Genomic DNA, 25,220 nt, shown 5'->3' with positions numbered 1-25,220 from the left:
CACCAAACATGTTGCTAGGTGTACTCTTCCGCTCATATGCGTATCTCTAAGGTAAAGTAACGCCGAAAGCCTTTTCACTAATTAGCACTTTAATTTACAGGTAATTAAGTTTTTCATTGAGTTTTTACATAGTTTTGTTACATGCATTTGTCTCAATATTATATGCGGTTATTTTAAGTATTTATCATCGCTTTTTGAGCTCTTGAACAAGTTAAACAAAATACAATGTATTATAAAAAATCAATGTTTCAAAATACACTATTTTCGCCATACAAAGCAGATATCACGACAGATTAACTTTTTGTGTCAGAGTTTGCATGTACTCGATTGTTGAGGCATAATATAGGCTTAACTATGATAGACTTGGCAGCACTACTATAGATACTCAACTGGTGTTTCACAATATGAATCACTTTTAAGTATTAACATCCCCATCTGCTTATAAACTAGGCACCCATAATTCTGTGATGTCTAAGCGAGGATGCTGTTATTATATAAACTTGAGCATCTGGTTTACCTACATACGTACTTGTATAACGTATGCATGTACATGCATGTCTACATACTTACAGGCACTCAATAATGTACTGGAGAATGACAAGCTCATCAAGGAGTATGAAACTCTTACCTCTGACCTCCTACGCTGGATTGAAGAGATCATACAACTTTTGAATGAGAGAGAATTTGAAAATTCATTGCAGGGAGTGCAGGCACAGCTTCTGCAATTCAACACTTACAGAACTCAGGAGAAACCACCAAAGTATGATATGGCTGCGACTAATTCTACTGACTCATTACATTGTTGCGGATGTCGGTATGCTTGATAGTTAACAGGCTTGCTAACCCATGTCTAATTATCAGAAGTTGCTCAAGGCATATGAAACAAAAATTTACTAGGCCTTGCGCTTGTGAAGCTCCAAATCTTGTGATGATTTCAGCTCTCCTATTCCAGACACGCCTGGGTTGTTATATTTGATTATTCTCATTCGGCAAGACTCTCTTCATAACAGCTAGGGCTGGTTCACACTATATCAGCATATGTTGGAGTTGTCCTCTCGGAGATTATTCATCGACTATGTGCACTGTAAACCGATGGCATCGTGGAGACAACGTGGATACGTCAGAAACGATGGTAATCGTCAAACTTTCCTCGATAGTTGGCCGAGCATCTACAACAGTCTCTGCGATGTGCACCATTTCAATGGTGATTAGCCGTCGCGAATTGTCTGATCTCTGTTGTCTTTTATGACAGTTGGAGCTAACATTTAATAGTTTTGGCGAGCGTATTGTATAAAGAAAGCACTATGCGGTGGACTATTCGCTCATGTAAACGCGGATGGCCTTGGGAAAGTGTGAACATTGTTATCATCGACGATCACTGAAGTACTGTGGGATTAACCCCGGCATGCGGCAATATAGTGTGAACCTTTAGGAGCTAATCAGGATTATTCAAATATCGGTTTTGGTCGAGCTTAATTCTTTTGGTCATTGTTTTTGGTTGTATTGTATTTCCACCTTCCTAGCTTTTATATCCCTGATACTTGTAGGTTCATAGAAAAGGGTAACCTGGAGATCATGCTTTTCACTTTGCAAAGCCAGATGAGAGCTAATAACCAGAAACCTTACCTGCCCAAAGAAGGCAAACTCATATCTGACATCAATAAAGCTTGGGAGGCTTTGGAGAGGGCAGAACACGAGCGAGAGTTGGCATTGCGAGAAGAGCTCATCAGGTACTTTCCTCTCCATACAAATTATTTGTTGTACCATTTCTTCAAGATTTACTATATTAGTTGTTGATCATGCGTATGTGTGTTCTCAGGCTTTCAATGGAGCTGATGGAAACTTTAGTGGAAACTTCTGTGAACATATGTCGCGAATGAATATTATATATTATACTATACGTAAACTCTTTCCTGCTGGTGTCTTGCAGACAGGAGAAACTAGAGTTGTTGGCCAACAGATTCAACAGGAAAGCTGGTATGAGAGAGATCTGGCTGAGTGAGAACCAAAAGCTGGTATCACAGGTTAGTACACCTCGCAACCTCTTTCTCATACTCATCTCATTTCTATGCTCGTGTAAGGTCAAATAAAACGATAAATTCTATCTGCTATTGAAGCTCAAATTATTATTTTCTAGGATAACTTCGGTTATGATATCGGTGCTGTCGAGGCAGCGACAAAGAAGCACGAGACATTTGAGACGGACATAAATGCCTATGAGGAGAGGGTGCAAGCCGTAGTTGCTGTTGCCTACGAACTCGAGCAAGAGAAGTACCACGACCTCGTCCGTATCAATGCAAGGTATTCCGGCCTTAATCGATATAACTTATCTAAGAGTGTTTGTTTTTAGATAAACTTGTTTAATGAGCGCAATTTATCGTCTTGGATTTTGAATGAGTGTGTTTTAAACATAAACTTCAACTAGCACACCATTTTGCAAACCATTGCCGGTGAAAATATTTGACACATTTATTCTAGCGCCATTACAGGTAATCTAAACACTGATTTAGTGTAACACGGATCTGCTCTAGTTAGTCTAAACAACTTGGATTACAGTCGAGCTGTTTTTTTCTGTTGAAATGAAATATATATTTAAAGACTGTTCCTATATAAAAGTGGGGATGTTTGGTTAGTTTTTTTTTTAATATTTATTTAACAGGCAGCCTGCAAATTGTCCTCTAATTTTGTTTAGAGATCAAGATTGAAGTCGTCACTTCTTTTTATTCAGTTTCAGTTTACACTCGGTGAGTTGAGATGTAACAAGCGTTGGAAGTCAAACCTGAGAAACAAGTTGCAACAAAATTTGTTATACTACTGTTCAGCTGTTTAATTTGATAACTTGCCCACTCAGAGCTTTGGCTAATGTTTATTCCTACAAAAAGTGTGTGATCAATGAAAAACCATTGGGATTCGATATTCAATACACTGTGGGACAGCAAGTCATATATGAGCTCAGACGGATTGCTGACAATTATTAAAATTGGTGCGATTACTAGTGCTGTGTTCAATTAGTATTGAAGGTTAATTTGATTAAATACATTTGCTGCCATAATCAATTGCATCGTTAAACTTGGTCTAGATGGGTCTTGGTCTTGCTGTTGTAGGTTTTCAATATGCTTAATTTCAGTCTTATACAATTCTTTAATGTCATATGTTGTAGGAAAGAAAATGTTCTTCGTCTTTGGAATTTTCTCCTTGAGTTATTGCGAGCTCGTAGAACCCGTCTGGAGTTGTCTCTTCAGATCCAGAGGCTCTTCCAGGAAATGCTCTACCTCCTCGACTGGATGGATGAGATGAAGGGTCGGCTTCTTTCAGAGGATTTTGGCAAGCACTTGGTCAGCGTTGAGGATCTTCTACAGGTACTCATTCCTCCGTTCTTGTTGAAAAACTTTGATTTGCTGTTTTTCAGCCCTGCACGCGAAATTAGAAGTTTACTCCTCTATGCAATTGTAAACTAGTGCCAAAACTATAAATATTAAATGAGTAATTTATAGGTACATGTAAATTGCTTACAATATCTAACTAATTTACTGTTTACCGCACTAGATGAAGGCGTGATTAATACATGCTCATGTGGGTACCTACCCACCCATGTTGCTGCACATGTTTTTGATTGCATCCGACTAAAACTAGCATGTTGGTGTTTGTTCATACGTTTTGCGTTTCATGGGTTAATTTAGGTCACTCCAAGCACCTTTTTGTTAGTAAAAGTTAAGTGTAGCTGGAGACTTGTCATTATAGTAAGGCTTAGTCATGACTAAGAACGGATAATTTGAGAGATATGGAACTGGACGGGACAATATGGGCTAAGGTTCTTTACACTTCCCTTAGGGTCTGCTTGCGCCGAAATACGGGAGCACGAATTTATCAAAGAATAGGAAATCATGATAAGCATTCATTTAGTGCTATGAGAATCCTCATAAAATCTATTCTTATGTGTTGCTTCGGAAATGAGTGCAGATGTACAGCTTGCTTTCTGCTGCCTGCTTATACTATAAGGCTTGTCTGATCTCTGATAGAAACACACGTTGATGGAGGCAGACCTAAAGGTGCTGGGTGGGAGAGTCGAGACAGTCAACACTTCAGCCGACCGCTTCGTCACTTGTGACGACGAGGAGTTTCAAGGTCTTACACCTCCCGACTACAAGGTCTTGTATTTCCTTAAATTTTTGGCTTTTTGCATCGTTATCTACCTCATCACTTACTCTGATCATCAACTACTGTAGTACACAAGTTATGCGCTGCTATTCCAACCAACAAAAATATTCAATGTGCTCCAATAATTTTAAAGGTTTAAGCTATGCTATCTTCTGTTATCAAACACTAAAACATAAATATATCTCCTTGTAGGTCATTGGCCATTTCGTTGTTCAGTCAGCTAGTTAGCTATAAAGCTATAGTTCAGTCAGCTAGTTAGCTATAAAGCTATAGGCCTAGCAGTGCAAATTGTTCCGTTAAAGAGAGGAAATTGTACTTTTGGCTCAGTTGCCGCTGAGTTGCTGCTGCTAACTACCAGTTTATATCTCGTAGCCGTGTGACCCGGTCATAGTCGAAGAGCGAAAGCAGAGTCTCATCGATGCCTTCAATGAGCTACTAGATCTGGCCGCTCGCAGACGAGATCAGTTGGAAGCTTCTAGATCACTTTGGCAATTCTTCTGGGATGTCACGGAGGAGGAGGGATGGATCAAAGATAAGGTAAGACTTTCATAAGACATGAGAATACGATTTGTTTAGCTCTATTCAAAATTTGGTTACAAAAACCCTGAATTGCGAGAAATGAAGTGGGATTGATAAAATTATTTTTGATCATTGCAATGAAATCATTTGAGATACATCAGGGATTGTTATCTGAATGGTTACCTTAGAACAGAAACCATTCTAAGGTCAGGGTTGAATTCTTCGGGCTTGGAGAAATCAGCAGAAATAACAAATCTCGCACCTCAGACAAAGAACATAGTAATAATAAAATAATTTATAAAATATGATTAAAATCGATATTAATAAATTAATTAAATTAATAAAAATTATAATACATGATTTTGTAATAAAGGATAAGCACTAACCAGCTGCTTTCTTGTAAAGAGCTTTAGTTCAATTCTACATTCAGAAGTATTTTATAAAAGTGATTGTCAATAGGTTATGAATAAATTTTTGTCCTTGAAATTACTGAAATAGTAAAAAAACATCAATTGTTTAACTTGACCATCATCGTTACAGTTTTGAAAAATCAAGTCAATGGTCCACTAAATACATGTATTTGTAATGTGCATGGAGTTTGTTTATAAAATCAAGTCTTGCGAGGTCGTCAGTCATATACCTCTCCGTAGTTACAATGTTAGCTCAAGCCCACCTTTATCTATGACTATGGCCAATAACAGTTTTTAAGGTGTAAGTAGATTGAATTATTACTATAACTCAAAGTTCTCTGACTGATAGAGTCATTGAATTCTAATTTCTAAAGAGTAACTCGGCATACTTCTAGATTCAGACTCGGCATGCTGATTTCGCCTTCAATTTGCAAAGGTCGCAGTATCAGTAGGAAATGAAAAAGCGTTAAAAATTATATCACGAGTCCAGAAGAGTTTTAATGTGCTCGTTTCTCTTATGGTCGAATGACGCTATCAACTGTCTTTGCACAAACAGGAGCAGCTCATGTCTTCTCCTGACCTTGGTCATGACCTCACTTCGGTCAACCTCTTACTCGGCAAGCATCGTGCCAACGAGGATGAAATCACAGCGAGAGGTCAAAGGTTGGAGGGCGTCAAGGATGCCGGCAAAGCCCTTATTGATGTCGAGTCGTTTGGTGCAGAACAGATTCAAGGTATGTTTATTTTTTACGTTTTTAATATTTTACTGTAATTAACGTATTTTACGGTTTTATTGCTTTCATACATTTGAGCTGTCTATGCTTTTTTACCCATAATTAAACCTACTTTTATATATTTAACTAAAAATTAAATATATCAGGGTCGAAATAAGTATTTACACATTAGTGTTTGCTGCCCCAATAAAAGCATGCATTTGAAGTTGTTAGGGTTATTATTTTTCTCTCACTCGGATAATAGCCAGGTTTAGCTTCTTCCTTGGTTATAGGTGAATCTTGTTAGGAACCAGACGAGAATGAAAATGTAACTTTGATATCATACATGCGTGTAGCGAAAATGGTTGTAGTGATTGTGGCATTTATATTCTTAAGTTGCGTCACTTGGTTAAATGTTGACTTACAGAAAAATACAACTTCAGCATATAACTGCGCTCTCTCCAGTCATGTTTTTTATAATTTATTTATGGTTTTTCGGATAACTTGTGATAGTTTAAAATTGGGATTATATTTAATTAACAGGTCGAGCAATTATAGTTATTTTAAAGATTAAAGCTATGTGACACATCTTCCGTGACTATGCTTGCAGTTGCTATGTGGCACATCTTCCGTGACTATGCTTGCAGTTGCTATGTGGCACATCTTCCGTGACTATGCTTGCAGTTGCTATGTTATGCTAAGAATTAAACTCTTCGTAGATCAACATCCGTTTCTTTTATTCTCAGTTTTTTGTCAATGAGAGTCACAGCCATGAATGAAAAATTAGCTTGTGTTAATAGTGTGGAGGCAGTTTTTGACACAAAGGCATCCTTGCTCAGTTTAACAAATCCTTGCTCATGTTTGACAAAGTAATGATGTGCTAGGTTTTTTTCCTAATAAAATAAGGGCTTTTAGCGACTTCTCTACTTGGCATTCGCGCAGCAATTTACTGACTATTAAATTACTGATTTTTTGGTTCAAGAGTGTTTGTAGTTGACAGCTTTTGCAGTTGCCAGCTTTAGGAGTTAACAGCTTTCGGAGTTGACAGCTTTCGGAGTTGACAGCTTCCGGAGTTGACAGCTTTAGGAGTTGACAGCTTTAGGAGTTGACAGCTTTAGGAGTTGACAGCTTTAGGAGTTGACAGCTTTCGGAGTTGACAGCTTTCGGAGTTGACAGCTTTCGGAGTTGACAGCTTTCGGAGTTGACAGCTTTCGGAGTTGACAGCTTTCGGAGTTGACAGCTTTCGGAGTTGACAGCTTTCGGAGTTGACAGCTTTCGGAGTTGACAGCTTTCGGAGTTGACAGCTTTCGGAGTTGACAGCTTTCGGAGTTGACAGCTTTCGGAGTTGACAGCTTTCGGAGTTGACAGCTTTCGGAGTTGACAGCTTTCGGAGTTGACAGCTTTCGGAGTTGACAGCTTTCGGAGTTGACAGCTTTCGGAGTTGACAGCTTTCGGAGTTGACAGCTTTCGGAGTTGACAGCTTTCGGAGTTGACAGCTTTCGGAGTTGACAGCTTTCGGAGTTGACAGCTTTCGGAGTTGACAGCTTTCGGAGTTGACAGCTTTCGGAGTTGACAGCTTTCGGAGTTGACAGCTTTCGGAGTTGACAGCTTTCGGAGTTGACAGCTTTCGGAGTTGGTAGCTTTCGGAGTTGGTAGCTTTCGGAGTTGGTAGCTTTCGGAGTTGGCAGCTTTCGGAGTTGACAGCTTTCGGAGTTGACAGCTTTCGGAGTTGACAGCTTTCGGAGTTGACAGCTTTCGGAGTTGACAGCTTTCGGAGTTGGTAGCTAATGGCCTGTGTAGTTAACAGCTTCAGAATCTCCTTTAAATCAAAAAACTAAACCAGCTGTTTCCAGTTTTCCTATTACATGAGTTAAAATAAACTAGCTTTGTTATCGGAAAATATTTTTAGATTTAATTTTTCAATAGTTTGTTATTACTGTGATTCACACATGTGAATCAGACAAATACGCTCGATCTCGTTAATGCAGGGCGGCTTGATGAGATAGACAATCAATGGCAAAACCTTGTCGACTTGTCCAACCTTCGTAAGCAGAGGCTGAATGAAGCGGTCGACTTCTATCAGTTCTTCGCTGATGCTGACGATGTGGACCATTGGATGGTGGACACACTCAGACTCGTCTCCAGCGATGACGTCGGCAGGGATGAGGCCAACGCCAAGAGTCTCCTTAAGAAACACAAGGTTCTCGTCTATTTGTATGTCAATGGCTTTTGAGATATATTTAGTTCACTAGTGTCTGTAGCGAGTTCGTGATGAGCTCTCTGTACCCTTGCTTTGTCTGTCTCAGGACATTTGTGATGAGCTGAAGAGCTATGCGTCTGTGATACAAGGCCTCGAGGAACAGGCCTCCCAGCTGGGAGAGCAGGATAGAGAAAACACTGACGTGGTTGGAAGACTCGCTTCCATCAACCGCAGATACAAGGACCTGCTGCAACTGGCTGAGCTGAGAGAACAAAGGCTAAAGGATGCCCTCAGTTTATACAAGTTCTACAATGATGCCGACAATGTGGACAACTGGGTTGAGGAGAAGGTGAGTTACGAATTTCTGAAGGCTGTAAGGGTTTGATTACAACTTTAATTGTATAAAAGACGCAAAGCAACCAGTACTTTGACTATCAGTAATTTGACTAGTCAGTTTTACTAGTTGATATGAACAGGACAGACCAATCGAGCAATGTAGGCCATGCTAGGAGTTTCAGTTGGTGATAGCTGATCATATCACTGAGTGGCAGGGAGACTTGTATGCTGCTTGTGACCCTTTGTAGACTGCCTTCCTACAATCGCTAGAGCCTACCGCTGATGCAGAGGAACTCGCTGTTGTCAAACAGAGATTCGATACTTTCGAAAAGGAAATGAATCTCACAGAGGGCAAAGGTGAATAACATTTTCTTTCAGTTGCGTGCATGGCTGTGCAGGTTTTATGCGCTTTTCAAATTTTGAGTCCAGTATCACACTATCTCATGTTGCTGTTATCTGAACTTGTTTGTTCAAGTCGGAATCTCTGTTTATAAGGAGTTTTACTTTCAGAACAAATTCGCTTGCATGCTCAGTCGGTCTGACAGTAGTTTATAATCACTTGTGGAGTCTCTGGTATGAGTACAATGATTTGAGAAGGGAACATTGTTCGCGTTTCATGAGTATAGCAAGTTAAGATAACTCCCATACGCTATAGTTGAATTGCGTGTGGTTTTGGAGCTGCATGCCTGGCTCAGCTGTTTCTCTTCTCTATTTGGAGGACTTAGTTTGACTGCAGGTGAGTTGAAAGGGCTTGAAGTCTATATGATTAACAATCTACTCTCTCTCTGCTTTTAGATTTAGCGCTTTCCTAAAACTGCCTAGCTTTTTCTGATACCACTTCTATAATCAGGAAAACTACAACCTACTATTGAGTGCCGTAATTGCCCTTTTGTAATTAAGGGTTGCCTGCTCCTGTTATTTGTTTACCTACGCGAAGGTGAACTGAAGCTTTTAAATATCTGTAGTAGTACAAGTAGTAACAACAATTTTCAGGTTAGATACATGTACATATATGACTTCAAATAGGCGAAAAATGGATGTAGTGTGTTATCTGTACAAGTTGTTATCTTCAACCATTGAAAAATTAAAAGTTATGGCTAGTGACTAAATTCACAGTAAGTAACAATGCTGTAAATGAGAATTTTAGTTTTCCAACAAAGGGGTTCAGTTTATTTCACATACCACTGTACATAAACAACTAGAAACTTTTGTGACTTATTTGAGATGAAATCATTACTGACAATCATATCACTTGAACAAAACAAATAATTTTAATAGATACTTAGATTGATTGATGCTTAAATAGATAATAACATTCGAATATTGCTCCTTTTCTCACACCAATGAGTGCAAGCTTGTGTTGGCAAAGCTTTTTAATATAGCAAAATCTAACCCTCACCTTCTGACATCACTGGTGGTTTTTTTACTGTGTATGAAATTAGGAGTTAGAGTAAAATTTCAACACTTATTTGTAAAATGGATGCCTTTTTTATGTTGAGCATTCTGAAGTTTCTGGTCATCTTGCAGTGGACACTGTGAATGCACAAGCAAAGGAACTGATCGACTCGGACCACCCAAGCACTGAGCAGATAATTGCAAGGAGAGATGAGCTCAACTCTAATTGGGAGAAACTTCAACAGTTGCTTAACACAAAACGAGAGGAGTTAGAGGCTGCATCTGGTCTCTGCAACTTCCACATAGATGTCAATGAGACTATGGTATGTGACCTTGACATTACTCGTTTCATCAAAGAGTAATCTGTAATGCCTTGTCAATAACAGGCCAGTAGATTCAGATGGTTCTGTTAATGATTAGACTGCTGCCGGTTTGGAAGTCCTTGCTAACATAATGGTAATGAATAAACTGTAGAGACCTACACTATGGACACCATAATTTGATGTATTTTCTTGCTATTAACCCATTGGCAACCATCGCAAGTTAACTCGCGAATTTTGATCATTGCTAGACTACCAACACTAATTATCTTTCCTTGGAAATCTGCACATTCCGTACAAAGTTATTTCTAAATTACGGAAAAGTATTTTTGATTGGTTAGGTAAAATAGTTTCTGGCTAATCAAAAAAGCTTACAGGTATGACTCAATGATATCTCTAATAATAGTTATAACCATAATTCCAAACCTATATCGGCGTCTACCTAAATCGGAAAGCATCGTGTCGACTTGAGATTTTATCGATCACGACCAATTTTCATTCAGCTCTAGAATTGAGTAAGTAGTGCCAGAAGTAGTAAGAGACGGTGAGAGACTGCATAAATCATTAAAAATAGTTTTAATGTTTTAAGGTTATTGTTTACTATTAATTCTCACGACTTAAATTGTTATGCTCGAATAAAAATGCACTTTTTAGGTAGTGAGTCAGTCAGACTAAAGTTATGATTCACCTTCGATAGAATCATATTGGTTCTTAGAGCTGCCTATAAAGTCCGAAAAGTCAAGTTTACTAATTTAAACATGTTTATCACAGTTTATTTGAGACATACTAGCATGTAGATTTGCTGTTTTGGTTTGAAGGATGATACTAGCGAAAAAAAGTTCTAGATTAGAGTTCCATGATTTTTATGTTCATGACTAACTGTTATGTATGTAAATAATATTCATATCTTTGTGTTTTATGTAATAAAGCAATGATCTTTGTTAAATTGGTTTTGACCAATTTTATAGTGCAAGTTTAACTTTGTTTCAGCAAGTAAATGTTTTTGAAAATCAGAAGTTTTTTAAAACTACCTCCTTTGAGAAACAGCTCTACATGTAAATACTATTAGTTTTCTATTTGAATTAAATATCATCTGAAAGAGAAGATTTGTCTGGTTATTGTGAAAATTGAATGGGTAGTTTATCTCAATTCTATCTCTTGTAGTAGTAATTAAAATTACAATTTTCTGAGAAATGAATGGTATTTGAGGTAAATCGCATGAAAGTCAGAGGGTTGCGGATGAGTGAATAGATGGATTCACAGAGTCACATAAAGGGAAAGCGAATTAGCTGACCAGATTACTATATGTGAGATTTGGCTGAACTCTCCGTTTACTCTGCTGCGGGGTACTCACTGCTTTTTCATTCTCATCAGACGTGGATTACGGAGAAGATGAAGGTAGTTGAATCAACAGATGAGTTAGATAATGATCTTGCTGGAGTCATGGCTCTGCAAAGGCGTCTCGCTGGCATGGAAAGAGATTTGGATGCCATTCAAGCCAAGGTAAGTCTCTCCGCTATTTTGACTGTCTACATAAACTTTGGCCTCTCTAAGCTCGATCATCCTCAAATATATTGTTGTTTTCTATTAGCTATTTTTACCTTGTCTACTGATTGACATTGCTTGACGCTCTTTCTAGATCAATCACATGCAAGAGAATGCCACGAGCGTGGCTGAAGTACCTCCGACCAGAGTAAGCCTTTGGTCTAACACCGGTTTAGGGAGGTGGTGTCTTAAAAAGCCTTTCTGTAGGAATGAGCATCTCAGCTATTACGTTCCAACTGTTGCTTGCCCTTGGTTTCCTTTCTATGCATAGAGTAATAGTGTGGAGTGCCTGGCATGCCTCACTCCTCTAGGTTATCTTGGGATGTCCTACGAGGTCTGTACTCTAGTCTCAAGACTTCTTGAAACTTTCTTACGTGAAGTTCATTGTGTGTTTCTGGCTTGATGCAAAATCGTTCTTCATCTTTCAAGTTTTCTGAAATGTGGTTGCAGGTGTATTTTGGAAAAGTCGGAAGTTTTTTATAGGCTCGTTTCAGATGTAGTTTCTGGTTTGGCTGCAGCTTTCACTGTAGCATTTTGTCTGCGGGATGCATAAAGTTGTCCAAAGTATGTCAGACGGCTTTGCTCTGACAGTTGGTTGAGTTTTCGGCATCCACCGAATGCTTTCTCAATGGCTTTTTGTCAAATAGGAGTTTTCCCTCTTCCTGGAAGATAGAAAGCTGCTCAGGAAGAGAGGCGTTTCAGTGGTGTCTATGTTTACCAGGTGTTTTGTTAACCCATCCTTTGCTAACTTCCAATATCCTTGGTTGACAATGCAAGGCCATGGTTCTGGTGCTGCCATATGCTTGTGTGTTGCGTGTGGTGACATTGGAAGTCACGAGTGCTATGTTAACTCGAGGATTACCCAATTTTGATGACTGCTGCATTGGTTCTAATAGGTGGCCAACTTGGATGAGACTGCTGGTAGAGTTGCGGAGGAGCACCCAGAAGAGGCGGAGACTGTCAAGAGACAGCTCGCTGAAATAAACACTGCATGGGACGATCTCAAGCACATGGTAAGCAACTGAATAGGTTTATGATTTTGACCGATGAGCCCTTTGCTGGTATGTAGAATTGAGGTTTGCCAAGCAATGCTAGAAGCATATTACATGCCTTGGGAGTGAGAAGGATGGAATTTTCACATAATGATTTTCTATAACAAAATATTATGGGGTACTTGCGGATCTGTTTACACATCGGCCACATACAAGGTACACATGGGCCTTTGGATTACTTCAGTTGCATCAAGAGTTCCGGTAATTTTTATGATAATGTGGTACATAATGATACTTGATAGCCAAGTTGCCTAGCCCTCATTGGCAGTGTGTATGCCCCTTGATGCTTTATTGAATAGGTAGAGGTCTTTTTAAATTGTTTATCTCTTTATAGGTAATGATAACTAACAAACATAAATAACAAATGTCCTCAGTAGATAGTGAAAGTATCTTTGTTGGATTCGCTCGAGTCAACCTGTAATCCATAGAGTAATTACTGGTTATCCCATATTATTGAAAGTGGCATGGAGAAGATAACTCTTAAGTTTATTGGTGCTTATATTCCTCAACTATTGCTTATCGTGTATCACACTGTATGATTTTTAATACTACCCTGACCTGAATATAGTTAATCTGAAAACACCCTCAATCAGTAACCTTCTCGTGGAAAGGATTCACAGTAATTTTGGCTAGCTTTTAAAATGAGAATATTTAGATTACATGTATTACATTATACATTATAATATTGTATTTCATTACTTGTACCTATCCAATACTAGTACTTGGCTACTAGCAGCAACCTTTGTCCTTTGGAACTGTCTGTTTCTTTTTATGTCACCAATTTTGATGGGTTTTGTTTCCATCACTTGTTTGACGGCATGGCATAGAACTGGCTTTCACTTGCAGAGATGAAAATTGCTAGTGGAAGATTTTGTAAACTTTCTCCAAGCCATTTCATGTGTGTGACTAGCTAGAAGATAAGATTTTTTTAAATAAAAATGCTTCAATCATCTACAGCTTAAAAGGGCAGATTGTTGGTCTAGTTGCACAAAATACTGATAACGATTAGACTCGTCTGTCTTATACGAAGAATTCTTACTGTTGATGTTAACTTTTGCGCTCGGCATTTTTTAGCTCAAATCTCGTGAGGAGAGACTCGGTGAAGCGTCTGAGCTGCAGCGCTTCCTCCAGAACCTTGATCACTTCCAGAGCTGGCTCTCCGCTACCCAGACAGCTGTAGCGAATGAGGACTCACCCAGTAGCCTCACTGAAGCTGAAAAACTGCTGGCCCAGCATGCCCAGATAATGGAGGATATCAACCAGATGGCTCCTGAATACTCTCAACTCCAGGAGTTTGGCGCCAAGGTATCACATTTTGTACTGCTCTTCGAAACACAAAGGTTATGAAATAGGGATGAGCCTTGTGTGATATCAATATTATATTAAATATTGGTATCGCGCAAATTTTATATATTTGTGCATATATTATATATTTAATATAGTATTATATATTTTATTATAATATATAATATATTATATGTTCAATATAATATTTATATTAATATAATATATTATTTATTATACTGTAATATTAATATAATATATAATGTATATTACATTAATATAATATGTAATATAATGTATATTATATTCAATATTATATTTATATAATATTAATATAATGTATATTATATTAATATAATATTAATATAATGTATATTATATTCAATATATTAATATATATTATATTTAATATAATATATATCTTTTAACATTTGGGTGGCATTTTTGTGAGTATAAAAGGTAATGAAACACGGAACCGTCTGGTCATATCGGACATCCTTGCATATTACTACTCTTCTAGCAGCATGATTAATCCTGTTTGAGATGAGAGTTGGTGTTCTAGTTCTTGACTGGGTGTAAACACTCTCTGTGTCTTGCACAGCGAGGAGTGTCTCTACTCTCAGAAAATGCTGCACCAAACTGGATGTGATACGGTAGCTTCATCCGGCGCTTTGTACAGCTTATGTGCATAATTCCTGTCAGCGAGTCTGTATCAGTCCTTGTCTATAAAGCTGGATTCGTTTTTGTTTTCTGTGTTACATATTTGGTAATTCTTTTTGTCGTATAGGTCACAGCCAACCAAACAGACGATCAGCACATGTTCCTTGCACACAGACTGGCTGCCCTTGAGGAAGGCTGGAATGATCTCAAGCAGATGTGGGAGAACCGCCAGGCCGTGCTCGATCAGAGTCTCAAGGACCAGATATTCGTCAGAGATGCTACCCAATGCGACATCTTGCTCAACCAACAAGAGCACTTCCTGTCCAAAGAGGACGTGCCGGTAAGTTGGCAGAATGGTTGTTTCTTCTTCTTTTGTTGAAGAGGCGCTGTCTCTTTTTGTTATTCCATGTCATCACTCTAATCTCTACTAGACTTATTCAAACAATCTTATCGGTTTATGTTGCCTTATATCCTGGAGCTGCATTGCTATAAGCATTCATTTATATTCACAGGAATGTGTATTTTATTCAACTTACATATCATGGCAGTGTCTCTGCAACGTCAGAATATGTATATACAGTAGTGTGTGAAATAAACTGTACCCTTTCGTTGATCGTCAGTATATCTCTTTACCTACAATGTTTCTCTTTAGACTACACATGTTGATCGTCAGGTATAAATCAGCATTAACCATAGTGCATCACCGTGTTGTATTACTAATATTCACAGCTTTCTCTGCATCTCCGCATGCTCTGCCTTTGTCTTGTACAGGCTGTAGAGGGGCAGTTATCAAGTCTTTAATTTAAAAATGTTGAATTTTCAAAGTAATTTTGCTTTTCCTTGAGTAGCTAAGTATCTCAATGTTTTGTATTCGCAGTGTTTTGTAGCACACTACAGTTTTTACAACTTTTAGCTGTACAAGTTTGATAAGGGCTGGTTTGCTCCCAAAACTCTCAATTATAAGTTCATTGATCTAGCTAGACACGGAGATCGGATCTCAAGAGGTTTTGGTTTACTTAACGATTACTTTTTTGTTATTTCAATACTTGCTGAAAGTTTTAAGAAAGCTGTTTACTGGAGACTTAATGATATGATAACCTGTTAGAAGAAGCACTAACCATGATTCCATTCCTAGAACGTTTGTTATAATTCACAGCACAAAGTTATCTACTGTAGACTGGCTTTTTGTGTTGTTGCTTACATCATGCGCATGTATCGCGTGTAGAATCGTTGTGGCTTTTTATGCTAGGTATGTTAGGGGAGGCAGTTCAACTGAAGGGGGTAAAACAATGATTGAAAGGCCAGTTTGGGGCAGGGGATCGCTGGAAAGAGATAGGGTCCATGACAACGAATGACGAGCGTGCAACTCCATGCATGTTTGCTTATCAGTGTTCCGCACTTTAACTTTTATAGATTTCCAGGCTTATTACGTACTGCATGCATAGAGATATAGTCATGTAGCAGTATTTCTTTAGATTGAATGGGGGAGGGAAAGGCGTAGCTCAAGGTTACGTATTTAGCTCCACTATAGGTTTGCGATTAATTATGGGTGGTGTTGCAGGCGTCCCTAGAACAGGCTGAGAACTCCATAAAACAACATGAGTCATTTATGAGCACGATGGATGCAAATGATGATAAGATAAATCAGACCATACAGTATGCTGACAAACTCGCAGAGGAGGACCACTATAATGCTGACAAAGTAAGTATACACTCACATGAGTAGACAACTGCCTAACCACTGTAATACTGAAAAAGTAGGTTGACACTTACTTGGGTCGATAGTATGTCAAGGGTAAGTACCTTAAGCAGAGTAAGTAAGTAAATACACTTACCCTGTATAGGGCAGTGTTTCAAATTGTACAACTGCTATCATCCAATAAATTTGACTGACAGTTATCTAGTATTGTTAGAGTAACCAGAGCCAAGATCACTGGTGAGTTCAGCATTTTGCTCGTTCTTTGATTGTTCCCACTTATCACAGGCTTAGATAGCAAAAATTTCTGTGTTTTGGTAATATACGCATACATATGTGTCATTTTTAATCTTTTGAGGGCAGTTGTCATAACCAGAATTGTCTGATTGCGTGGTAGAATCAGCGACGGGCTGCTGACTTGGACGAGCGAAGAAATGCAAATAGAGAGAGGGCACGGCAGCAGAAAGCGAAGCTGTACGATACTCTCGCTGTCCAGCAGTTTCTCGCCGATTGCGATGATGTGGACGAGTGGCTCGAGGAGAAGATGATTGCAGCTCAGGACGAGACATACAGGTGATTGTTTATATCTTTACGGTTGTCATTTGCACTCGAGTGAGTCTATATAACAATATTACACGTTGGTAATATTACAGGGATGCGAAGAGCATACACAGCAAGTACATGAGACATCAAGCATTTGAGTCAGAGATAGCGGCCAACAAACCTCGCCTCAACAAGCTCCAGGAGAATGGACAAGATCTAATGGAAGAGAAGCCAGACAGCCAAGAAGTGGTAAGTGGTCGTATTAGCGCAGGTTTTATGAATTAATACTGTTGCTGGTAGTAAATAAGAGAAAGTTGTTTATGCCTGAAGCATGGCTGCTAGACGATAAAGCTTAGGATACAGCATCAAGTGACTGCAATATACAGACGTCTGCGGAATTAAACTGCAACTCTTTGTTGGAAAATAAAAGTTTCAATTTACAACATTGTTACTCATTGTGAATTTAGTCAATAGACATAAATTATATATTAAATAATCCTCATTTTGTCCGAAACCAAACAGCTGTAAAATTATGTTTTTTTAAGGATTATGTAGGCTAAATTCTGAACATTTAACTTTTAATGGTTGAAGACAACAATCTGTACAGATATGACCGCACTGCATTTATTGTAAATGCAAGTTTTTGTTTTCCATCAAAGTGGTCTAGTTTATTTTGCATTCGTCTGTTTAATGCAGTCATTAAAAGCTGAATCCTATCATGATTACTAATAAAATTATACTTTATCGTCTAACAACCTGTAAATAATATATCATATATACTTTGCAGTCAGGAGTGAATATTTATGCTGTTTGTTGAAAAAGTGTGGGGAATAGCTTGTTCAGAACTGGCTAGCCAATCCTTTTTCTGAAGTTCAATCTTGTAGAACAAGAGTCCCATGGCTACATACTGTGTTACGCCATGTCCTCCTACATATTATATACCTTTGTCCATCCCCTGAAGTTTATTTCCTAGCTTGTATTTGCATGTTGTAGGCAGTTTCATGCGCTCACCAAGTATGTGAATTGATACTTAACACATGCGTGTCATCATATTCAGCACATAATTCTGTTCCTTTTAGATTTCTCATTTATGAGTCATTTTCTTTTGAGTTTTGTTGACGCATTCGAATGAGTTTGAATTACACCAGAGTGAGTCTAAGTAGTTTTGGTGCTGACACAGGTTTATGGCATCGTGTATCGGTATGTCATAGTCACAAGTCTTTTGTAAATCAAACCTAGACCTACATCTAGTAAGATAACATCCAACATAGCATGAACCTGTTAACTTTTAAATTTTGTGAATGACTTATTCGTACAGACTAGAATTAGATGCAGCGTTACCGAATAGTGCAAGTATTCTGGTCTTGACCTTTAATCACCGCAATGCCATAGGTGGAACCTCGTCTGGAAGCTTTGGCATCTCAGTGGGAAGACCTAGAAAGTGTGACCAAGGCTAAAGGAGAGCGTCTCTTCGATGCCAATCGGCACATCGTATTTGAACAGGGCTGCGATGATGTCGACAGCTACCTGGCTGACATAGAAAGTCAAATAATTGTCTCCGATGTCGGCAGCGATCTGACAACTGTCAATCTCAACCTTAACAAACAGAATGTAAGTTTTTCAAAACACTACATTTGATAGGATCACCTCGTTGCTATAGTGAGTCTCTGGGTCTATAGTGAAGATGAGTAGTGGCTAACATTCTAGTTCCCTAATATACAGTCCAACTCGAATAACTCACCTTCGGATAGCTTAAACACTTGGTTAACTCGAACGAATTTGTTTGGTCTGTTCCCACGCAATAATAAATTGCTTTAGATAATTCGACCTCAACTTCGTTAACTTGAATAGTTTTTTGCCCAACGGCTACCGAGATGGTTGTTATTGCTTTGAATATCACTTTATTCCAAGCCATAGAGATAAACCTCAACTTTTAGTGGTTCTTACTCGTCGTTATTACCATCATCGGCAAAATATTTTTATTAACGACTTGAAGGTTTGCAAAAAATCAAATTTTACCAAACATCTGCTTTGCGATGGCCTTTCAAAAGCAAGGAAAAGCGAGGTAACCTTCGGATAAATTTAAAGAAAAATCGGCAAAATTGATTTGGGTTAAAACGCTCAAAAGAAAAAGATGTCTTTTCTTTTGAGCATTTCAACAGCGATTAAACTTTACATTAGAAGCCTTTTAATTTGCAACAAGCCATCAATGCTTTTGATTTATACATAGTTTTTATATGTACATGTATCTACTAATAAATACATGCATTTGTGACAGTGCTCTGATAACTTAAACGCTCTGATAACTTGAACACGTTCGCTCGGTCTCGTGAAGTTTGAGTTATCCGAGTTTGCCTGTATAATTATTTGACATATAGCCATGGCAGCTGTAGCTACATGTTAAGGTGAATCGTTGTTCTCTTTTTCGACAATGGATGTCTTGTTTTAATTTCTTCGTTATTTAAAATATGATGGTATTTGTTTCTACCGCAGTATGTGTTATTATACATGCAAGTCACCAGCGTGTATGCAGCGGTTGTGTAAAATGTGAAGGAAATTTTATTGTGATTGTTAGCAACTGGAGAGTGACATAGTGATAAAGAAGGAGCAGATAACTAAACTTGAGAGTGAGGCATCCCAGCTCAAGGACCCTGTGCAAATAGATGTGATCCAGAAGAGGAAAGTGGCTGTGCAGGAGAGGATAAATGCCCTAGAGCAGCCGATACAAGAACGAAGGAGGAACTTGGACAAAGCCAAGCGGGTACACCAGTTCCTTCGAGATGTGGAGGATGAGAATTTATGGATTCAGGATCGAAAGCCGATAGCGGAGGACAAGAATGTTGGTAACAGTCTACAGTCGGTGCAGACTCTGCAGAAAAAGAACCAGTCGTTGTCTACCGAGATTGACAATCATGAGCCCCAGGTATGTGTGATAGCTGAGGGCAGATGTTGACAGGTGCCCTTTTTTTCAATATATTCAGCTGAATGTTATGGCGCTGGCTTTTGCTCATTGACTGGTATAGTTGGAGTCTTATGTTGTATCTCAATGATGGCGCAAGATCTTGTCTGACACTTTCTCTAATAACTCATCGCTGTGTAGGTGTTGGAGACATGCGACAATGGCAGACAGATGATTGAGGAAAACTATCCTCAAGCGGACAACTTTCAAGATAAAATAGATCAACTTATGGCTGAATGGAATGATCTCAAGGTATAGAACGGAATTGCGTTTCTTTAGTATTTCGTGAAATGTCAAAGAAAACAATCTGCCATTTGCAACTCTGGTTCTACTCGTGCTAATCGCTAATAATTGTAGGGGGCAGTCGACGACAGGAAACAGCGTCTAGATGACAGCGAAGTGGTGCAGCAATACCTATTTGATGCAGCCGAGGCGGAGGCTTTTATGGGAGAACAGGAGTTGTTCCTTATGTCTGACGAGCGGGCAAAGGATGAAATCGGCGCAGCCAACCAACTGAAGAAGCATAACACAGTTGAACAGACGATTGATGACTTTGCAGGCACAGTGCGTGACCTGAATGATCGAGCCACTCAGCTCATTGATGCTGAAAGTCCAGAGAGTGATAACGTTGCGAGGAGACAAGCGCAGGTAGCGTGCACATATCTGTCTATACCTGTCTGTTTATTTGGTCGGTCTATTTCAAAGCTTTTATTTGATGGTGGTGTGACTGTGACCTACAGGTGGACAAGTTGTACGCCGGACTGAAGGACCTGACAAGTGAACGGAGGAACAAGCTGGAAGAAACGCTCAAGCTCTACATGCTTAACAGAGAGATCGAGGACCTTGAGCAGTGGATCGCTGAAAGGGAGGTGGTTGCCGGCAGCCACGAGCTCGGGCAGGACTTTGAGCACGTCAGCGTAAGTCATCTAAAAGTTCAAAATTCAACTAAATAACACGAGTTGTTAGAGGTACCTTGGTCTGTTATGAATCTAGTAAGTTCATACTCTCTAAGATAATACAGTTATTGCTAGTGATCATTAACTCTCTTGCTCTTAGATACTTCGTCACGCCTTTTGACCACCACCAGAATCTCTGCTTTTTCAGCTTCAGGAAGAAAAATTTTGTTTCACCGAGTAGTGAACAAATTATGGTTCATACGTCGTAAATTTTATGTTGTAGCTTCGCGGTGTATTTGTAAAGTCTTTATAAGTCTAATTCCTCGTCATAAAAGTCAGATAGCCAACTAACCATCTAGTACAAATGTATTCCATATTTGCAAGTTGTTTGTAAAAACAGGCTGAACACGTGAATGTTTCTTACCTTGAATAATGATCTAAAATGAATTTAAAATTCTTTATAATTAATTTAACAAGTATTCAAACACCTTGTGATTGCAGCAAGTGTGATTAACTGATGTCCAAACAAAAATCCCTTGCAACGTTTGAATGGTGTTTTGTAGATGAAAACTTCTCTAGTCACAGTAATAGAGGATGAAACTGTGAGACCATTGACCCTATAAATGTTTCTCGCATTCACTCTATACAAAGATGCGATATTTGAGTTGTTTCTTAACAGGCTGGGACTAGGTTTAGACAAAACAAATATCACATAGGAATCAACACTTGTTTTTTGAATTATTAATGACCGATAAACAGATTATCTGACCCGAGTTCCCTAATTTATAAAATAGAACAGTGGTCTTTAACTTTATGAAACTGAACTTGATAAGGTTTTAAGGAAGGTTCAATGATGCAGGCTTCCTAGTTTAACATTAACTGCCTGTAATGAAGTCTCTATGAAAATGAGGCATTCACTTATGTTAGACTGAGTACTATTAGAATAGTGTGCTAACAGTTTACATACAGTGTATGTCCAGAAATAAACTGAGACGTTTAAGAACATTTATCACAGATTACTAATTACTTTCAATGCATCAAAGTTGAATTGGAAACTTAATGTGATGTCTTGTTACACGCTATTGCTGCGTTAAGTCGATGGCAGAAGAAGTTTATAGCTTAGAAGTGCTGACCAACATCTCTAGCGGCAAGAAAGTTTAATGTTACAGTTGGTGAAAGTGGCAAACAGACCGTATGCTAAAAACTGTATAAGCACTTATAGCTTCGCATATCCAATGTTCAACATGTGCTCTCAACTCGCGTGCTTCAACCATGCTATGCGACTTTATTCATCTGTAGATGTTACTTGAGAGGTTTAAAGACTTTGCCAAGGACACAAAAACTATCGGAGAGGAGAGGGTAGCAAGAGCAAATGACATCTGTGACCAACTAATTGACAGTGGACACAGTGATGCTGCCACTATAGCCGAGTGGAAGGTAGACATTATTCCTGTTTGTATGAGTACGATTACATCGGCCTACTTGGTGTGATTGTGTTTAACAACTTGTATCCCTTTTTAGGATGGAGTGAATGATGCCTGGGCAGACCTGCTGGAACTCATAGAAACAAGAACACAACACCTGAATGCCAGCTGGAAACTTCACAGGTTTTTCCATGACTGTCGAGAGACTCTTGATCGAATTCTGGTAATTTGTCAAGCCCTATTATTAGGTTAATCTCGTAGATCGACTATTTGTCCAGTTGTTGATGGTGTGAGTAGAGGAAGGAATGTTTATGATGGATGCTATGTTCTATGTTTGCAGGAGAAACAGAACAGCATCCCTGAGGAACTAGGAAGGGATGTTAACAGTGTGGAAGCACTCCAACGTAAACACGAAACCTTTGAAAATGATCTCATAAACATTGGTGAACAGGTTAGTTTGTTGTGATCATTGCCTTTTTTCTAGTGTTTTCATGTCTCCTCGCTGATGCCGTAGCTTTTCTCATGGGAGCTAAATCTGTTTTTTCTTGCCTACAGGTGCAAAGGGTTCAAGAAGAAGCCGCCGGTTTGGTGGCTGCGTATGCTGGCGACAAGCAGGCTGACATACGAGATAGGGAACAGGAAGTGGTCGATGCATGGAAGAATCTGCAGGGAGCGGTTGACTCTAGGAAGAACAATCTGCTAGACGCATCAGACTTGTACAGATTCTTTGCCATGGTCCTTGACCTGACCCTGTGGATGAGCGACATACTTCTTCAGATGAAGACAGTTGATAAAGCGAGGTGGATATTATTTGCGCACCTAGGCTGTATTCGCATTCTTTAAGGGTGTAAGGTACCAAATAATTTATACCGTAAGATGCATTTGAAAGCCTAAAAGTCTCTTTAAAAATCCACAAGCGTCCTGTGTGTGGACTGAGTTCTAAAACCTGTTGTGTGCTATTGGTGAGCGCACCACAGTCACCGCTTCTCGACCATTTTTCGATAAAACAACGAAAACTCCAGCTGAATATACAGTAGAGGTGTGCTGCTAACTGCTCTTTATTTGTGTGAGAAATCTCTAAAATGGGAGCGATAGTACGACATGTTTATTAGGCTCAGTTTAAAATGCAAGGCTGGGGGGTAAGTTATGTCTCCATATTCAGGTGAATTGTCGCTGGCTTTCAAAAAAGCCAGCGTCAATGTTGAATCGCAACTGGCTGGCGAGTTTGGCTCAGACAATGAGGAACTCGGAATGTCGGAGAATTATCAAATAGCTCAACCGTTTAGTTCAGTTAACGATGATGAAAATTTTGGCAGATTTGAGGAAGGGTGAAGATTTCATCCAATAAAGTTGACTAAGCTCACTGTTTGGCCCTTGCTGTTGTTTTTTTACGTATGTTTTAAAATGTTGCTTATAATACGGTGTGCCTTATATATTGGTTAAGTACAGAAATGGATGGCAGAATTGAGACTTCGTCCTAAGATACGGTGCGCTCTGCGATGTGGAACATAATGGCGTATAAAGTGCTAAAGTTTATTAAACTAAAAAAGTCTGTGTAGTCTTACGTTTGCCTGTCACTGGTTTAATAGATCGTTCATGAACCTCTCTTATAGTGATTCTTAAAAATCACACCCAATTGAGAAAGTATGGGTAGATGATTCTTTTGTGTATGCAGGGATGTGTCAGGAGTCGAGCTACTGATGAACAATCACCAGAGCCTCAGGGCTGAGATAGACGCTAGAGATGAGAACTTCACAATATGCATCAACCTCGGCAAAGACATCTTGGCACGAGAACACTTCCGGTCGAATGAAGTGAGAGTAAAACTGATGGAGCTGCAGAACAAGAGAGGAGATATGATGCAACAGTGGGACGATAAGTGGGACTACCTCCAGATTAGTGAGTTTCTTACAAATCTGTCTGATATACGCGTATCTTGTTCATCCTAGTGCTGCACTGATATTAGTGCATCTTATCCATTCTAGTGCTGCATTGATATACTTGTATCTTGTCCATCCTAGTTCTGTACTGATATACATGTATATGTATCTTATCTATCCTAGTGCTGCACTGATATGAGTGTCCATGTATCTTATCCAAAATAGTGCTGCGCTGATATATGTATATCTTGTATTCATGTACATGAAGACGCATGAATTGTGATATTTTAGTTCTTGAAGTTTATCAATTCGCGAGAGATTCAGATGCTGCCGAGGCATGGCTGCTAGCACAAGACGCCTACATTACTAACCAGGAACTTGGCGAGAATTTGGATGCTGTCGAGAACCTCATTAAGAGACATGAAGCCTTTGAAAAGGCTGCTTTAGCCCAAGAAGACAGATTCCTAGCTCTTGAACGACTTACAGCGGTAATGCTTGATTGTAATGAATATTTCAGATAGTGTTTGCCTTCTACACTGTTTGCCTGCATGCATTTTTCTTTCTCCATGCTCTCTCGCATGCCCATGTAGTTTTCCAATCAGCATGCATTCTTCTGTTACTTTCCCCAATCAGCTGGAGCAACGGGAGATGAGGAATGATCAGTTGTCTGCACCCACCTCCTTGCAGTCTCGTGTCAGTCCTCTTATATATCAAAAGGAGCCATATAGCTTGTCGAGAGAGGGAAGCCTCTCCAACTCTCTTGACAGCTTGCTGTCAGATACTGTTGAGCAATTAGAGGCTCCCATGCATTTAGAGGAAGCCGTTGTCGAGCATGTCGAAACAGACATCGTTGTTTCGAGTCGTCGATCCAGTCACTCGTCCAAAAGTTCTAATGATGAGACAATTTCTGAAGAAGCAGCAGTTGAAATCGCGACAATAGTCCCACAGGAGTCACCGGTAGCACCTGCAACAAGTGTCCCACAGGAGTCACCAGTAGCAACTGTAAGAGCTGGTTGAATCCGCTCTGCCTCTTTTCCAAGCCAGTGCACCGCCCTTTGCTTAATATTGATTTGATTGTTACTGCCAGCAATAACTCTCACAAGATTACCTCAGCTAACAGATTGCTGCCTCACTGTATTTTTCAGCTTCCTTTTGAATGAGTGAGAGAGTGTTGGCATCACATTCACAGCTTCTGCAACCGCGCTGCCTGCGATGTATTTATAGCTAATT

At 39.2% G+C, this 25,220-nt stretch overlaps 1 protein-coding gene across 4 annotated transcripts in view; it reads left to right on the top strand.

Annotated features, from left to right (window-relative positions):
• LOC137399495 (spectrin beta chain-like) overlaps positions 1 to 25,220 on the top strand; it is a 52,743-nt gene that overhangs the window by 21,606 nt on the left and 5,917 nt on the right. Inside the window, exons 8-41 of one of the 4 annotated variants that reach the window (XM_068085631.1) lie at positions 573 to 760; positions 1,548 to 1,730; positions 1,931 to 2,024; positions 2,138 to 2,301; positions 3,161 to 3,359; positions 4,020 to 4,148; positions 4,531 to 4,695; positions 5,644 to 5,821; positions 7,789 to 8,000; positions 8,107 to 8,349; positions 8,585 to 8,693; positions 9,055 to 9,072; positions 9,864 to 10,054; positions 11,426 to 11,554; positions 11,691 to 11,744; positions 12,493 to 12,609; positions 13,723 to 13,953; positions 14,720 to 14,932; positions 15,245 to 15,265; positions 16,154 to 16,294; positions 16,686 to 16,861; positions 16,942 to 17,080; positions 18,224 to 18,442; positions 19,407 to 19,754; positions 19,932 to 20,042; positions 20,148 to 20,438; positions 20,531 to 20,707; positions 21,986 to 22,123; positions 22,208 to 22,333; positions 22,451 to 22,561; positions 22,666 to 22,910; positions 23,786 to 24,009; positions 24,282 to 24,478; positions 24,624 to 24,992. In XM_068085631.1, the coding sequence (XP_067941732.1) occupies positions 573 to 760; positions 1,548 to 1,730; positions 1,931 to 2,024; positions 2,138 to 2,301; positions 3,161 to 3,359; positions 4,020 to 4,148; positions 4,531 to 4,695; positions 5,644 to 5,821; positions 7,789 to 8,000; positions 8,107 to 8,349; positions 8,585 to 8,693; positions 9,055 to 9,072; positions 9,864 to 10,054; positions 11,426 to 11,554; positions 11,691 to 11,744; positions 12,493 to 12,609; positions 13,723 to 13,953; positions 14,720 to 14,932; positions 15,245 to 15,265; positions 16,154 to 16,294; positions 16,686 to 16,861; positions 16,942 to 17,080; positions 18,224 to 18,442; positions 19,407 to 19,754; positions 19,932 to 20,042; positions 20,148 to 20,438; positions 20,531 to 20,707; positions 21,986 to 22,123; positions 22,208 to 22,333; positions 22,451 to 22,561; positions 22,666 to 22,910; positions 23,786 to 24,009; positions 24,282 to 24,478; positions 24,624 to 24,992 (5,850 nt within the window). The remainder of the gene's footprint in view (positions 1 to 572; positions 761 to 1,547; positions 1,731 to 1,930; positions 2,025 to 2,137; positions 2,302 to 3,160; positions 3,360 to 4,019; positions 4,149 to 4,530; positions 4,696 to 5,643; positions 5,822 to 7,788; positions 8,001 to 8,106; positions 8,350 to 8,584; positions 8,694 to 9,054; positions 9,073 to 9,863; positions 10,055 to 11,425; positions 11,555 to 11,690; positions 11,745 to 12,492; positions 12,610 to 13,722; positions 13,954 to 14,719; positions 14,933 to 15,244; positions 15,266 to 16,153; positions 16,295 to 16,685; positions 16,862 to 16,941; positions 17,081 to 18,223; positions 18,443 to 19,406; positions 19,755 to 19,931; positions 20,043 to 20,147; positions 20,439 to 20,530; positions 20,708 to 21,985; positions 22,124 to 22,207; positions 22,334 to 22,450; positions 22,562 to 22,665; positions 22,911 to 23,785; positions 24,010 to 24,281; positions 24,479 to 24,623; positions 24,993 to 25,220) is intronic. The other 3 variants (XM_068085632.1, XM_068085633.1, XM_068085634.1) reach the window with 3 other exon arrangements.

This window comes from Watersipora subatra, chromosome 7 (genome assembly GCF_963576615.1).
Source record: "Watersipora subatra chromosome 7, tzWatSuba1.1, whole genome shotgun sequence".
NCBI lineage: Eukaryota > Metazoa > Bryozoa > Gymnolaemata > Cheilostomatida > Watersiporidae > Watersipora > Watersipora subatra.
Note: the sequence above shows the minus strand (reverse complement) of the source record. Positions and strands in the feature narration are given on the sequence as shown.